General features: G+C 29.8%; 1 protein-coding gene across 2 annotated transcripts; it reads left to right on the top strand.

Annotated features, from left to right (window-relative positions):
- The first annotated feature begins 5313 nt into the window (after positions 1 to 5313).
- LOC145790496 (uncharacterized) lies at positions 5314 to 12719 on the top strand. 2 transcript variants are annotated; one of them, XM_082868409.1, is made up of 8 exons: positions 5314 to 5365; positions 5485 to 5508; positions 5590 to 5667; positions 5757 to 5846; positions 6675 to 6730; positions 11041 to 11212; positions 11304 to 12106; positions 12193 to 12719. In XM_082868409.1, the coding sequence occupies exons 1-7, from the start codon at positions 5339 to 5341 to the stop codon at positions 12069 to 12071; spliced, it is 1215 nt and encodes a 404-aa protein (XP_082724535.1). In that variant the 5' UTR covers positions 5314 to 5338; the 3' UTR covers positions 12072 to 12106; positions 12193 to 12719. The 2 variants fall into 2 exon arrangements, with proteins under 2 accessions (XP_082724535.1, XP_082724536.1); XM_082868410.1 differs by having other exon boundaries at positions 5315 to 5365; positions 5763 to 5846.
- The last annotated feature ends 838 nt before the right edge of the window (positions 12720 to 13557 follow it).

The raw sequence follows: 13557 nt of genomic DNA, 5'->3' as shown, positions 1-13557 counted from the left end.
TTATATGCTTCATATGGATGCTGGGTTCCTTATATGCACAGTTATATGCTTCATATGGGTCTCTCATGGGTCTCTTATATGCACATTTTCATAGAGTATTCTCTCATTTTTGTATACTCATTTTCATAGAATTGGGTCTCTCATTTTTATATACTCATTTTCATAGAGTATTTTCTCATTTTTGTTCTTCTTCTTCAATTTTTTCTTTTCCTCAGCTTTTGCCTTCATCAAAGCTTCATGTGAAACAGGAACTTCAAACAGAGGTGGAAATGATTAACTCGGCTGCTCGGTAATCTCAGCCGGGAACTTTGCTCGGTAATGTGAAACTGATTTTTAAACTGATTATATTTATACTTAATGACTCAATAACATGTTGGTTTTGGTGATTTTGAAATAACTCAAGGTCACATGATTCTTGGTGTAGATTGTTCTGGTTTATGTGACTCAACTACTGTAATATTTCTTCTGGTTTATGTGACTCAACTACTATGTTAGACTTACATGATGAGTCTGGATGATAAATGAGTCTAGATGATAATGACTTTAAGTATACTATGTTATTGTTGAGTCTAGATGATATATGAGTCTATATTAAATTTATACTTAGTTATACTTAAATTTATACTCAGTAAAATATATTAAATGGTTAAGAATAGCATTTTAAGAAAATATATTTTCTTAGTTGATAATATACCAGCATATATTGTAGTTTATATTATAAGAAAATGAGTGGTTTTTTTTTAACATATGGTTTAGAGATTTTCTTTTTTGTTATATGAGTCTATATTAAATTTATACTTAGTTATACTTAAATTTATACTCAGTAAAATAAATTAAATGGTTAAGAATAGCATTTTAAGAAAATATATTTTCTTAGTTGATAATATACCAGCATATATTGTAGTTTATATTATAAGAAAATGAGTGATTTTTTTTAACATATGGTTTAGAGATTTTCTTATACTGGTATAGACAAAAAACTGGTATATTAAGAAGATGGGGGTTTATTGTTATATTTTCTTATAACAAAAAAGTTGGTTGATCCACATTTGTAGTAGGCAAGGCTTTTAAGAAGATGGGGTTTTATTGTTTGAAAAAGTTGAATGGGGATGGAGTCTCAAGGCGTTTGAGAGATTTTGATGCTTTTATTACGAATTGTGAGTTGGTTGATCCACATTTGTAGTAGGCAAGGCTTTTTTCTTATAATTGCATAACAATATTTCTCTTATATGTTATTTATTTATTTATTTTTATTTGGCTATTTTATTGGTGAAGTAAAATAGATGATGGGATCATCTATTTTACTGGTATATCCATACCAGCATATATATGCTTGGGGGTTTATGGTCTCTAAGTAGTATTTAGGGTGTTTTTTGTCTTCTTAATATACCAATAAACCTTACAGACAAAAATTTAGGGTGTTTTTAAGATTAAAATGTATATGCTGGTATATTATCAACATATATTGTAGTTTATATTATAAGAAAACACTCCAAAAAATTTCAACATAATATACCAGCATATATTGTAGTTTATATTTTCTTATAATCAAGTTACTGAAAATATATTTTCTTATAATTCTTAGTTGATAATATACCAGCATATATTGTAGTTTATATTTTCTTAGTTTATATTATAATCAAGTTAATTGTGTACTTTTGAATCTCTCCAAATGACGTAAATCCAAATATATTCATACCAACATATATTTTCTTAGTTGATGATTAAGAAAATATTCACATATATTTTCTTATCATCAATGTAAAATATTTATACTTAATGACTACCAGCATATATCATCCAGAGTGAAGTTCTCCTTGCACCCAATGACTACTCAGTAAAATATTTATACTTAATAACTACTCAGTAAAATATATTTATGGTAGAAATATATTAAATTCTTATAATATATTTTTAATGAGTAAAAATGTATGTTATTTTAAGTATGAATGTTCATTTATTTTATTTAATGCCATTCACTTAGTTTCACATGGCTCCATGTATCCCCTTGCACCCAACAATATCACTTATTTTTTAATTGAAATCAGGAACTTGAACTTGAAACAGGAACTTTGCTCGGCTGCTCGGTTAGTTAATCAGGAACTTGGAGCCATAAAAAACAAAAAGCTCGGTTGCTCGGCTAGTTTATTACGCTCAATGTGTTTATTGAGAAGAATTTTAATTGTCCACTGTTTTCAAAGAATTCTGCTCAATGAGAAGAATTCAGCTCAATGTGTTTTCAAAGCAGAATTTCTTATCACCAAAGAGTAGTTGCAAAGGATTACCAAAATCACCAAATTCTGCTCAATGTGTTTACTGTCAACTATTTATCACCAAAATCATAAATTTTGGTTCAGCCAAAAATTCTGCTCAATGGATTTTTTTAAATTAGTTTGGTGTTATACACTAGAAAATTAGTTTGGTGTTATACACTAGAAAATTGGTGACAAAAAAGGTTATTGACACATATTTGAAGACATGTTATTGAACTACTTGATGTTATTGAAGACATTTTTGAAGACATTTTTCTAATTATTGAACTACTTGATATTTGAAGACATTTTTTAAATTAGTTATATGGGTAATTATGTCCTAAATTTATTATTATTATTTCTTTTTTTGTAAAATATATTAACTTTTGATTTTTTAATTTTTTTTTTAAGTTATGCCCTAAATTTATTTTTTAAAATCATGCCCTAAGTTTTATATTTTAAGTTATATGGGTAATTTGCTATTTTTTTTTCTATAACAAAATTGAACACTAGAGATCCCACTGCAATGTTGGACACTAGAGATCCCACAACAATAAAATTGAATGAAACTTTTGTGACAACCATGCCACTCATATATCTATATTTATTACACAAAAAAATTTAAAAAATTGTATATAAAATTAGGTAGCATACTTCAGTGGTTTGACCTTTTGCTTGGTTTAGTTCAGCCTCTTGAATGTGTTCAACACTCCAAAAAGAAAGAAAAAAAAAAAAAAGGTGTTGTGGAGAATCCAAGCCCCCTTTTGGCTTTAGAGATGATTTTTTTATGACTCAAAATTATTGGTTTGAGATATCATATTCAAAAGAAACTTGATGATAAATTTTACTGAGTGCTTTGATTTTTGTATGTTTGTTATTTAAAATGAAATTCAGTGCTCTTAAACGTAGTATATTTGTTGTGTGATTCTAAAAAGAAAGGGACTGTTTTTTTTTTTAATATCTACAGCTCCTAATTAAAAGAAAAATTTGAAAGACTTGACATTTTAACATTTATGTGTAATATGGCAAGAGAGTTTATGTTTTTTTTTTTTTTTTTTACATATGATAAAAAATGTATTAAACTTACAAGTATTTAACTTAACGCAAGTATTTAACATAATCCGTTTTACTTTGAATCAAATTCACCAAGTATTTAACTTAACCCACAAAAATGTATTTAACATTTTGTTATAAAAAATTCAAAACAAAATTTGTACCATTTAAATGTAGTATATTTGTTGTGTGATTATAAAAAGAAAGAGACTGTTTTTTGCATATATATATTTTTAAATATCTAGAGTTCCTAATTAAAAGATAAATTTGAAAGACTTGGCATTTTAATATTTATGTGTAATATGGCAAGAGAGTTTATGATTTTTTTTTTTTGGCACCGTTTTAAGGGAGTATAGTATTCTATGTTGTATTTCAAAAAAATTTGGTCAATGTATATATGTGTGTATTACTTTAGTTGTGTTCATGTCAAAAAAAATGTATTAAACTTACAAGTATTTAACTTAACACAAGTATTTAACATTTTGTTATAAAAAAAAAAATTTGTACCATTCAAATGTAAAAAAAAAAAAAAAATTGTACCATTCTAAAAAGAAAGGGACTATTTTTTTTCATTTAATTTTTTTTTGAAAGACTTGGCATTTTAACATTTATGTGTAATATCGCAAGAGAGTTTATGTTCCTTTTTTTTTTCCCACCTTTTTAAGGGAGTATAATTGAATATGTTGCATTTCAAAAATTCTGGTCAATGCATATGTGTGTATTACTTTATTGCTTATAAAATGGCTTTCTTATGTGGTGATTTTTTTTTTTGGGCATAAATTTATGTTTGGAGTTTCCAAGTCATAAATGGTGAACTTCAAAATATTTATGATTATAATGGGTTTTAATTTTGGTTTTAATTTCATCTCTATAAAATTGAAGTCAGTTAAGAAAGAGAAAAGTTCAAATTCGGACAATTATTGTGCTCGAATTTTAATGTGATTGTTAAAAAACATCTATTCTAAATGCTAGGTTGACTCAGAAAATGTGAGTTTGATTATGGGTTTCTCAAAGAATGTAGGGAGAGAGAGAGAGAGATAGAGATAGGTTATTACGGCAATGAACTGTTTGTTTGGAGCTATTTAAAAATAAATTAAGGGTGATTTATTTAGTTGATCTTCCTGCAACAAAAAAATTAAACTGACACTAAGAAAATTTTATTTAACATTTTATTTGCTGTGTAATATATTTATTTAGTTGTACCATTCAAATGTAATATTTATTTGCTGTGTGATTCTAATGTATAGATGATAAATATTTTTCATTTAATTTTTTTGTGAATATCTAGAGTTCCTAATTAAAAGAAAAATTTGAAAGACTTGGCATTTTAACATTTATGTGTAATATGGCGAGAGAGTTTATGTTCTTCTTTTTTTTTTTTTTTTTTGTCACCATTTTAAGGGAGTATAATATTCTATGTTGGCATAAACTCAACATAATATTCTTCATGAACACAACATAGAATATTCTATGTGTAATATTCTATTTTTCATTTAACATTCTATGTTTTTTTTTTTTTTTTGAGTGTCAGTTAAAGGGAATATAATTCTGGTCAATCCTTATGTGTGTACGTATTACTTTAGTTGTCTTCATGAAAAAAAAATATATTAAACTTACAAGTATTTAACTTAACGCAAGTATTTAACATAAAGATTTTTGTTTTGAATCAAATTCACCGAGTATTTAACTTAACCCAAACAAATGTATTTAACATTTTGTTATAAAAAAAATTAAAAAAAAAATTGTACCCTTCTAAACAGAGAAGGCACGTGCCTCTGGTATCTGTTGACCTTTTTCTTTTTCTTAGAAGTTTATATTTTTATTTATTTATTTTCCTCTTGATTGTAATCCGTTAAGTATTTTCTATTCATGGCAGTTATTTATTTAAATAAAATTTTGAATTTTATTATTCGATTTGGTAGCAAGATATTTGGAAATAACATTTCATTGCCAATGAAATCCATGTTAACTTTTATTATTGCTAATTTTTTGTTTCTTTGTGTCTAAAATTTTTAGGTTGAAGTACAACAGTTATGAACAATATCACTATTTTTGGTCAAGTAAGTTTTTTTTTTTCTTTTTTCTCTTCATATAAATTTAAGTACCTCTAATAAATTTAAGTACAATAGTTATGGACAATATCACTATTCTAATTATTTTTTTTCCTCATGCTTTATAGGTGGATGGGGACTTACACCGAACCGTAATATCTCCTCCCTTTACTAATTTTCTTATTTATGTGTATAAAGTTTTATTTATTACTCTAAAGTTTTTGTATGTATAGATTCGATTTCTTCAAGAAAGAAATGTTAACGTTGTTATTCGCGATGAGCGTGACCTTAATACTATTCGCATTCATGAGGTAAGCATAAAAGTCACTTGAACATTGGACATTTATTTTCTTATCATTTTAAAAATAATTTATAAATATATTCTACTTATTTTTTACAGGCAAAGGCAAAGGAAAAAGACAAAGCAATATCAAAGGAAACAAAAAAAGCTATTCCTTATGGCAAAGGAAAGGAAAATGCACATCCCATGGTATGGTTTCTCAACAATTTTTAAAAGTTTCTTTTTCGAATATTATATAGATTTTTTTAGGAATTGCGTAGTGTCATATACTATTTTTTATGTACATTTTTCAAAAGTTTCTTTTTCAAAAATTTATTCAATTCTTTTTATTGAATGTGAAATGTTTTTCTGAAACATGTTAAAGTAAGCATTTGTACAACATGCTAATGCATTTTGTATGAACATTAATTTGAATTTTTAATATGTTTGTCTATTTGTATGATAAAAATATGTTGCATTTGTACAATATGTTGCATCTACAACATAGCATAATAAAAATATAATAGAAGAAAACGAAAAAGGAAAATAAGAAGAAATAACAAATATGTGATGAAAAGGAAACTACATAATATAATTTTTTTTAATTTTTATTTTTCTTATAAGAAGTTCTTAAGGAAAGAAGAAAAAGACAAAAATGTATTTTAATATAACAGAAACAACAAGAAGAGAGAAAAGGAAAGTACAAGACATTACACGCTAATATTCACATTTTATGTACCCAATGATCTAATATTTACCTTTTCAACGTACATTTTGTAAAGAGATGGGTAGTGTCTTAAAACCAATAAGTGCGTGCATAGTGAGTTTGCAGTTTTGTGTGCTTAATGTGTTTTCAAATTATTTTTCCCATCCTTTTTAAATTTCATAAATACATGCATTGGTTCTTATATGACTAACAACTTAACCGAGTGAAGAGGAAAAGTTAGTTAAAAGGAAGAAAAAATACATGATGAAAGGGAAGCAAGTTAGTTAATCTTCACATTTTATGCACCTTCTTATATAATATTCTCATTTTAGGCACACAATGATAATGTGTTATCAAAAGCTGCATTGGCCCAACGTGCACGGCGAGAACGTGAAAAAAATCAAAAGCCATGTTCTGCATACCAATTGGGACAACGCCTGCGACGAGAACGAGAAAGAGAAAGATCGAAGGAATGTATTAACCCAAGACAACCGTCTTTAACACCAAATTAGTAAAAATAAAAAGAATTTTTTACCCAAGACAATCTTGAATTTTTTACTCTTACTATTACCACTTTATTATATAGATTTTAATTTGTTCACAATCTATTTCTGTAGGCCTCCTCCTACAACTCTATGTAGAAATGTTGGTGTGGTCATCCGTGATGAGCACGACCTTAATGTTATCCGTGTTCGTGCGGTAAGTACAAAATCAAGTCAAACATTATATGTATTTTATTTATATAAGATTTTTTTAATCTTTTCAATATTTTATTTATATTTGTTAGGCAAAAGATAAAGAAAATGTCAACCCAATGTCTAAAGGAAAAGAAAAGATGGCTCCTTCCGGCAAGAGAATGACAAATGCATGTCATGTGGTATATATTCTTTTTTAAAAATATGATGCAAAACTAATCAAAATTTTGAATAGTTAAAATATATGAGTGTATAAAATGAATTTATTGTATTATGTTGTTTTTGTAGAATGATTGTAATATGTTTTCCTGTAACTTGCTATTATTTGTATGTGTTTTTCAAATTTATTTATTCTTATTTTGCATGGATACATGTGCATTTATAACGTACCATCCATAAGTTGCTACTTATATAAAGAAAATAGGAAAAAAGAAACGAAGAAATAAAGAAAAAATATATAAAGAAAGGAGAAACTAAATAAGATAGGTTTTTAATTCTTATTTAATATATAAAATAGAAAACAAAGAAAGGGAAAGGGAAAGGGAAAGGAAAAGAGTAGAAATAAAAAGATATAAAGAGAAGAAATAAGAAAAAAAGAAATAAAGATAACATTATTAAAGGTATAAAACAAATAAAATAGAAAACAAAATTAAGAGAAAGGGAAGAAATAAGAAGATAGTTTCATTTTAAGTACAAAATATTCACATCTTTTGCTTCAATGATAAAATACTCCTACGAATCGATTTTTTCAACAAGATCTATGTACTGATGATGAATTAGAAGATTTGCCTACGAGTATATCAATTGACGCCCGGGCACACAAAGATTCTTGCCGCCATTATCTTGGCAAGATGGATGTATTATGTCCTGATTGTTCAGCCTTACATTGGATGGATGAAAAATTGACAAAATCATCTATAAAGCGTCCCTTATTCGGAACTTGCTGTTTGGAAGGAAAGATTAGGCTACCTTTACTTATTACACCCCCTCCACCACTTCAGGCATTGTATGATGGGAATAATGATCAATCAAAATCCTTTCGAAGTTATACTCGAGTGTACAATGCAGCCAATGCTTTTACGAGTCTTGGTGCTACATTGGATCCTAGAGTACTCAGTGGAAGGGGCCCTACATCATTCACAATTCATGGGGAATTGCGACATCGAACAGGATCACTACAACCACAACCAGGGCAGGATGCGAGTTATGCTCAGCTGTATATCTATGACCCTTATTCAGCTTTAGAAATTCGTAATCGTAGAAATCCTAACTTGAGAAGGGATGTTCTCAAAACTATTCAGGATAGTTTGTTGCAAGTCAATGCATTTGTAGATAAATATTGCCAGGCTCATGCCATTTTACATCAATTAGACTCGGCAGGACACAATCTACCTGCTCATCTTCATTACAGTTCAACAACTGATCGACGTCGGTATAACCTACCAACTACAGATGAGATTGCAATTGTAATACTAGGTGATGGAACAGAGGTAAATGGAATGAGAGATATTATTTTACATTTCCGAGGAAATAATGAGTTGATGCAAATTAATGAATGTCACCCAGCATACTTGCCATTACATTATGTTCTATTATTTCCATATGGTGAGCTTGGATGGGAACCTGAGTTGAAATTGTGGAATGTTCAGTATGATCGACCTTCAACTGATCGACTTACTCAAATGAATTTTTATAGTTATCGTTTGTTTGAACGACCCACAGAGTATTCAACAATTTTGAGAGGTGGGAAACTATTTCAAGAGTTTTTGGTAGATGCTTGGGCTGCAACTGAGCAAAATCGATTGACATACTACAAACTTAATCAAGGGAAACTTCGGGCTGAGCTTTACCAAGAGTTGTCAGATATGGATCCAGATTATGTACGACCTGGACAAATTGGTCAAAGGTTTGTTTTGCCATCTTCATTTACTGGTAGTCCTAGACATATGTTTGAAAGCTTTCAAGATTCAATGGCTATCACACGATACAACCAACACCCAGATATTTTTCTTACCATGACTGCAAATCCCAATTGGCCAGAAATTACTTCAGCATTATTACCATATCAAAAACCTATTGATCGTCCTGATTTAATTGCCCGTGTTTTTGAGTTGAAGAGAAAATGTTTGATGAAGGAGATAGAAACAAATAAAGTGTTTGGAAATAAAGTTGCACATGTTTTTACAATTGAATTTCAAAAACGAGGTCTCCCTCATATGCATGCACTTTTATTTCTCAAGAGTCCAGACAAAATTCGGACATGTGCTCAAGTAAACAAATTGGTCTGTGCAGAATTTCCAGACCTAAAAGATGATCCTATGCTTTTTGAAACTATCAAATGTTGTATGGTACATGGACCATGTGGTGCTCGAAATCCGCAAGCACCATGTATGGAAAATGGTAGATGCACTAAGAGATACCCTCGAGCTTTCACAGAAACAACAACTATGGATCAAGATGGATACCCTATCTATCGTCATCGCAATAATGGTCAAGTACATACTGTGAGAGGGCAAGATGTTGATAACAGGGATGTCATACCATACAATGCATATCTTTCAAAACTTTTCAACTGTCATATAAATGTGGAAGTTTGTGCCGGAATGAGATGTGTCAAGTATATACATAAGTACATTTATAAAGGTTATGATCGTACAACGATGGTGTTAGGAATGATAAATGAGATTCAACAATATCTCGATGCAAGGTATATTGGACCTCCAGAAGCTGCTTGGCGAATATTTGGTCATCCTTTGCATGCAGAGATGCCAACAGTTGTACGATTGGCACTTCATTTACCTGGAATGCATCGTGTTGTTTTTAACCCAGAAGAGGCATTACAAACGATTCAATCTAGAGCTGGTCAACAAATGTCAACTCTTACTGGCTTCTTTGCATATTGTGCTGCCAGTGAAGATGAATGTCCATTCACTTATCAAGAATTTCCACAACATTTTGTTTGGCTCAAGTCAAAAAAGAGATGGAAATCAAGAGAAAGGGGATATGCAATTGGTAGAATGTACTTTGCTAGCCCTAATTGTGGCGAAAGATTTTATCTACGTTTGTTACTAACCGTTGTCAAAGGACCAAAGTCGTTTCAGTCTTTACGCACGGTCGATAATGTTGTGTATGATACATTTAAATTAGCATGTGTTGCAAGGGGGCTTTTAGAAGATGATGAAGAATGGATACAATGCTTGAAAGAGGCTGCAGTCATCAAAACTGGATATCAATTGAGGAGATTGTTTAGTATTATTCTCACCCAGTGTTCTCCACTAAATCCATGTGCATTATGGAATCAATTTTCAACGCATATATGTGATGATCTTGCACATAAGATTTGTACATTGTTTGTCATTTCGAAACCAACTGAGGCTCAAATTGAAGATTATGGTCTCCATCTTTTGAATCAAATGCTTCATGAATCTGGCAAAAGTTTAATTGGCTTCCCATCCATGCCACAACCTACTGCAAATTGGAGTGCAGTAGTTGGTAATCGATTGATAGTTGAACATCAACAACTACAGAGTAAGGCACAACATGAAGATCCACAAATTGCTATTGATTGTCTCAATAATGGACAGCGGAATACTTATAATACAATCACTTCTTCAGTTTTTCAAAATAAAGGAACTGTTTTCTTTCTGAATGGGGGTGCAGGAACAGGGAAAACATTTCTATATAATACGATTGCATTAAAATGTCGTAGCCTTGGGCATATCGTTGTTACTGTGGCTTCGTCTGGAATTGCATCACTGTTACTGGTAGGAGGTCGCACTGCACATTCAACATTTTCCATTCCGTTAGATGTATTGAAAAATTCACTTTGTGGGTTTAGCAAACAATCATTACAAGCTGAGTTATTTAGAGAAACAAAACTCATAATTTGGGATGAAGTTCCTATGCAACATAGACATTGTGTTGAGGCGGTTGATCGTACATTGAGGGATATTTGTGATAGTGAAAAGCCATTTGGGGGTATTACTGTTGTTCTTGGAGGAGACTTTCGACAAATCTTACCAGTTATACCCAAAGGAGTTCGTGAGCAAATTGTGAATGCATCATTAAGACACTCTGTTCTATGGAAGCATATATATATCTTGACTTTGGATTTGAATATGCGCTTGAATCATGAAGGCCATGAAAATTCTAATTTTGCAAATTTCTTGATGGAGGTAACACTACTTTAACCTGTATTATATAGATTATTTTAAATTAATAAATTGTGTTTACACTTACTTTTTTATTGATTTCACTTTTTTTTAGATTGGGACCAATCCTCAAGAAATCGTTAACCTTCCATCAACAATACACAAATGTCAAGATTTGAATGAATTACTCTCTACAGTTTATCCACAATTGAATATGATAGAGACGTCAACCCCAACATTTTTAACTGAACGCACAATTCTGTCTGCGCGTAACGATGATGTCAGTGACATTAATACTACTGCGTTGAATATCTTTTCAGGGAGATTATATACTTATCTTGCAGCAGATAAAATGTCTGAAGATAATGAAATTGATCCTACCATTACAAATAGATATCCTAATGAATATTTAAATTCATTGGATCCTCCTGGGTTGCCAACTTTTAAGTTAGAGTTGAAAGTGGGTTGTCCTATAATATTGTTAAGAAACATTGCACCGAAAGATGGACTATGTAATGGTACAAGATTGATGGTTACTAGGTGCGGCACTCGCATAATTGAAGCTCAAATTTTAACTGGAGAAAAGTTTGGCAATTTGGCATTCATACCAAGGATATCTTTGACACCATCTTCTTCAGAAATGCCTTTCCAAATGACAAGACGTCAATTTCCAGTCCGATTGGCATATGCCTTGACCATTAATAAATCTCAAGGACAATCTGTGAAATTTGTTGGGGTTGATTTGCGTATACCAGTGTTTAGCCATGGGCAATTATATGTGGCATTGTCTAGATGTACATCCTTTGATCGTATAAGTATTCTCCTCTCTAAAGATAATTTGGATTCTACTACAAATATTGTTTATCCTGAAGTATTGCTGTAGTATTCTATGCAGATTAAATGACGTTTTTTTAGAAGGTAACCACGTAGATTTATTTCTGCTGATTATATAACTTTTAAAAAAAATTCAATTTAATAATAATTTGAAATTTGGACTTTTGTAGGATTGGACCGAAAAATCCATGGAGCTTAAAAGGAGAAATACGACTACCTTGCTTTGATGGGGATGTAATAAGGTAATTTCAATCTGAAAGTATTTTTACATGTATATTTTCAACAAATGTACTAATTTATATTTTTTTTGTTTCCACAAATTACCAGATTATTGTGCATATTCCTCATTGGGGATACATAAAAGTTGATACGAAGACTTTTTGGAAAGTAATGTGGAGGAAGTTTGGGCAAACGCATATTTGAAGACATGTTATTGACACATCTTTTGTAAATCATACATATTTTTGGTGTATGACAATATAATTTTTGGTGTATGACATGTTAGTGACACATCTTTTGTAAAGTATACATCTTTTGTAAAGCTTTAACCCATTTTTTGTAAAGTTTTAACCTACCCTTTTGGTGTATGACAGTATAACTTTATTTCTGTTTTTTATTCATTGTTTACACTTTTTTTTACTGCCTTTTATATTTTGATATGTAATATAACTTTAAATCTTATATGTTTGTTTCTTAATTTGCATTAAGATTAGGGAGAGTTGTTATTTTATTTGAGTTTTGTAGAGCGTGTAATACAAGTAAAATTGTTATAAGTTCTTTAAGAAGAAAAATATTTCAATATATTTTTTCAGTATCTTTATCAAAAAATGACACAAACTTTATAAATTTCAACATAATACGTATAAATTATAACTACATTTTAATCTTAAAATTATTTACACCGTGCCTTTAGGCACGGGCATACGCTTAGTCACCTATATTCAAAGTATCATCTATATATTAATTTATTTGTCTACATATCATCTCATATTTATCTATATGTCACTGATTTATCCACACAGTATGTCTATTTGTCTATATCACTATCACTACCAATCGTTGCCATCAATTTTCTTAATTTTGACACTGCTAATGATCTAAACAACGTGATAAAATTAATTTTTTCCCAAAATAATAATTTGTCATTTTTATCAAACAATTTTATTTATCGTGTCCTTATTTCAATACACGATTAATCATTAGACTTAATGCTATATTGCCATAAAAATAGATTTATCACCAATAATTTTTTATTTTTAATATTGTAAAACCATGATTTTAACCAAAACAGACTCAATTTACGTTTAACTGGTAGTACATAATTAGTTTAGTTTAGCTGTGAACCCCAATTATATTCGAGAAAGGTATTGTGACAGCATCCATGAGGTTTTTTTTTTTTCATTTTAAAATATTTTTTTTATCATCAAGAATTTGTACTGCCGAGATTACTAAGGCCTAATTTTTTTTTTGGTAACTTTCATTCAAAATTGTTAGTGGCTTTAATTTTCTACTCAACACATATATGGGTGTGAGTC

This window comes from Camellia sinensis, chromosome 5, assembly GCF_055761805.1.
Source record: "Camellia sinensis isolate YWXY chromosome 5, ASM5576180v1, whole genome shotgun sequence".
Lineage (NCBI taxonomy): Eukaryota > Viridiplantae > Streptophyta > Magnoliopsida > Ericales > Theaceae > Camellia > Camellia sinensis.
Note: the sequence above shows the minus strand (reverse complement) of the source record. Positions and strands in the feature narration are given on the sequence as shown.

Coding starts and splice junctions, on each gene's coding strand:
- LOC145790496 (XM_082868409.1), top strand. CDS start 5,339: ATGAACAATATCACTATTTTTGGTCAA. Junction 6,731..11,040: donor GCCCAACGTGCACGGCGAGA/ACGTGAAAAAAA, acceptor TCTTGGAGGAGA/CTTTCGACAAATCTTACCAG. Junction 11,213..11,303: donor TTGCAAATTTCTTGATGGAG/GTAACACTACTT, acceptor ACTTTTTTTTAG/ATTGGGACCAATCCTCAAGA.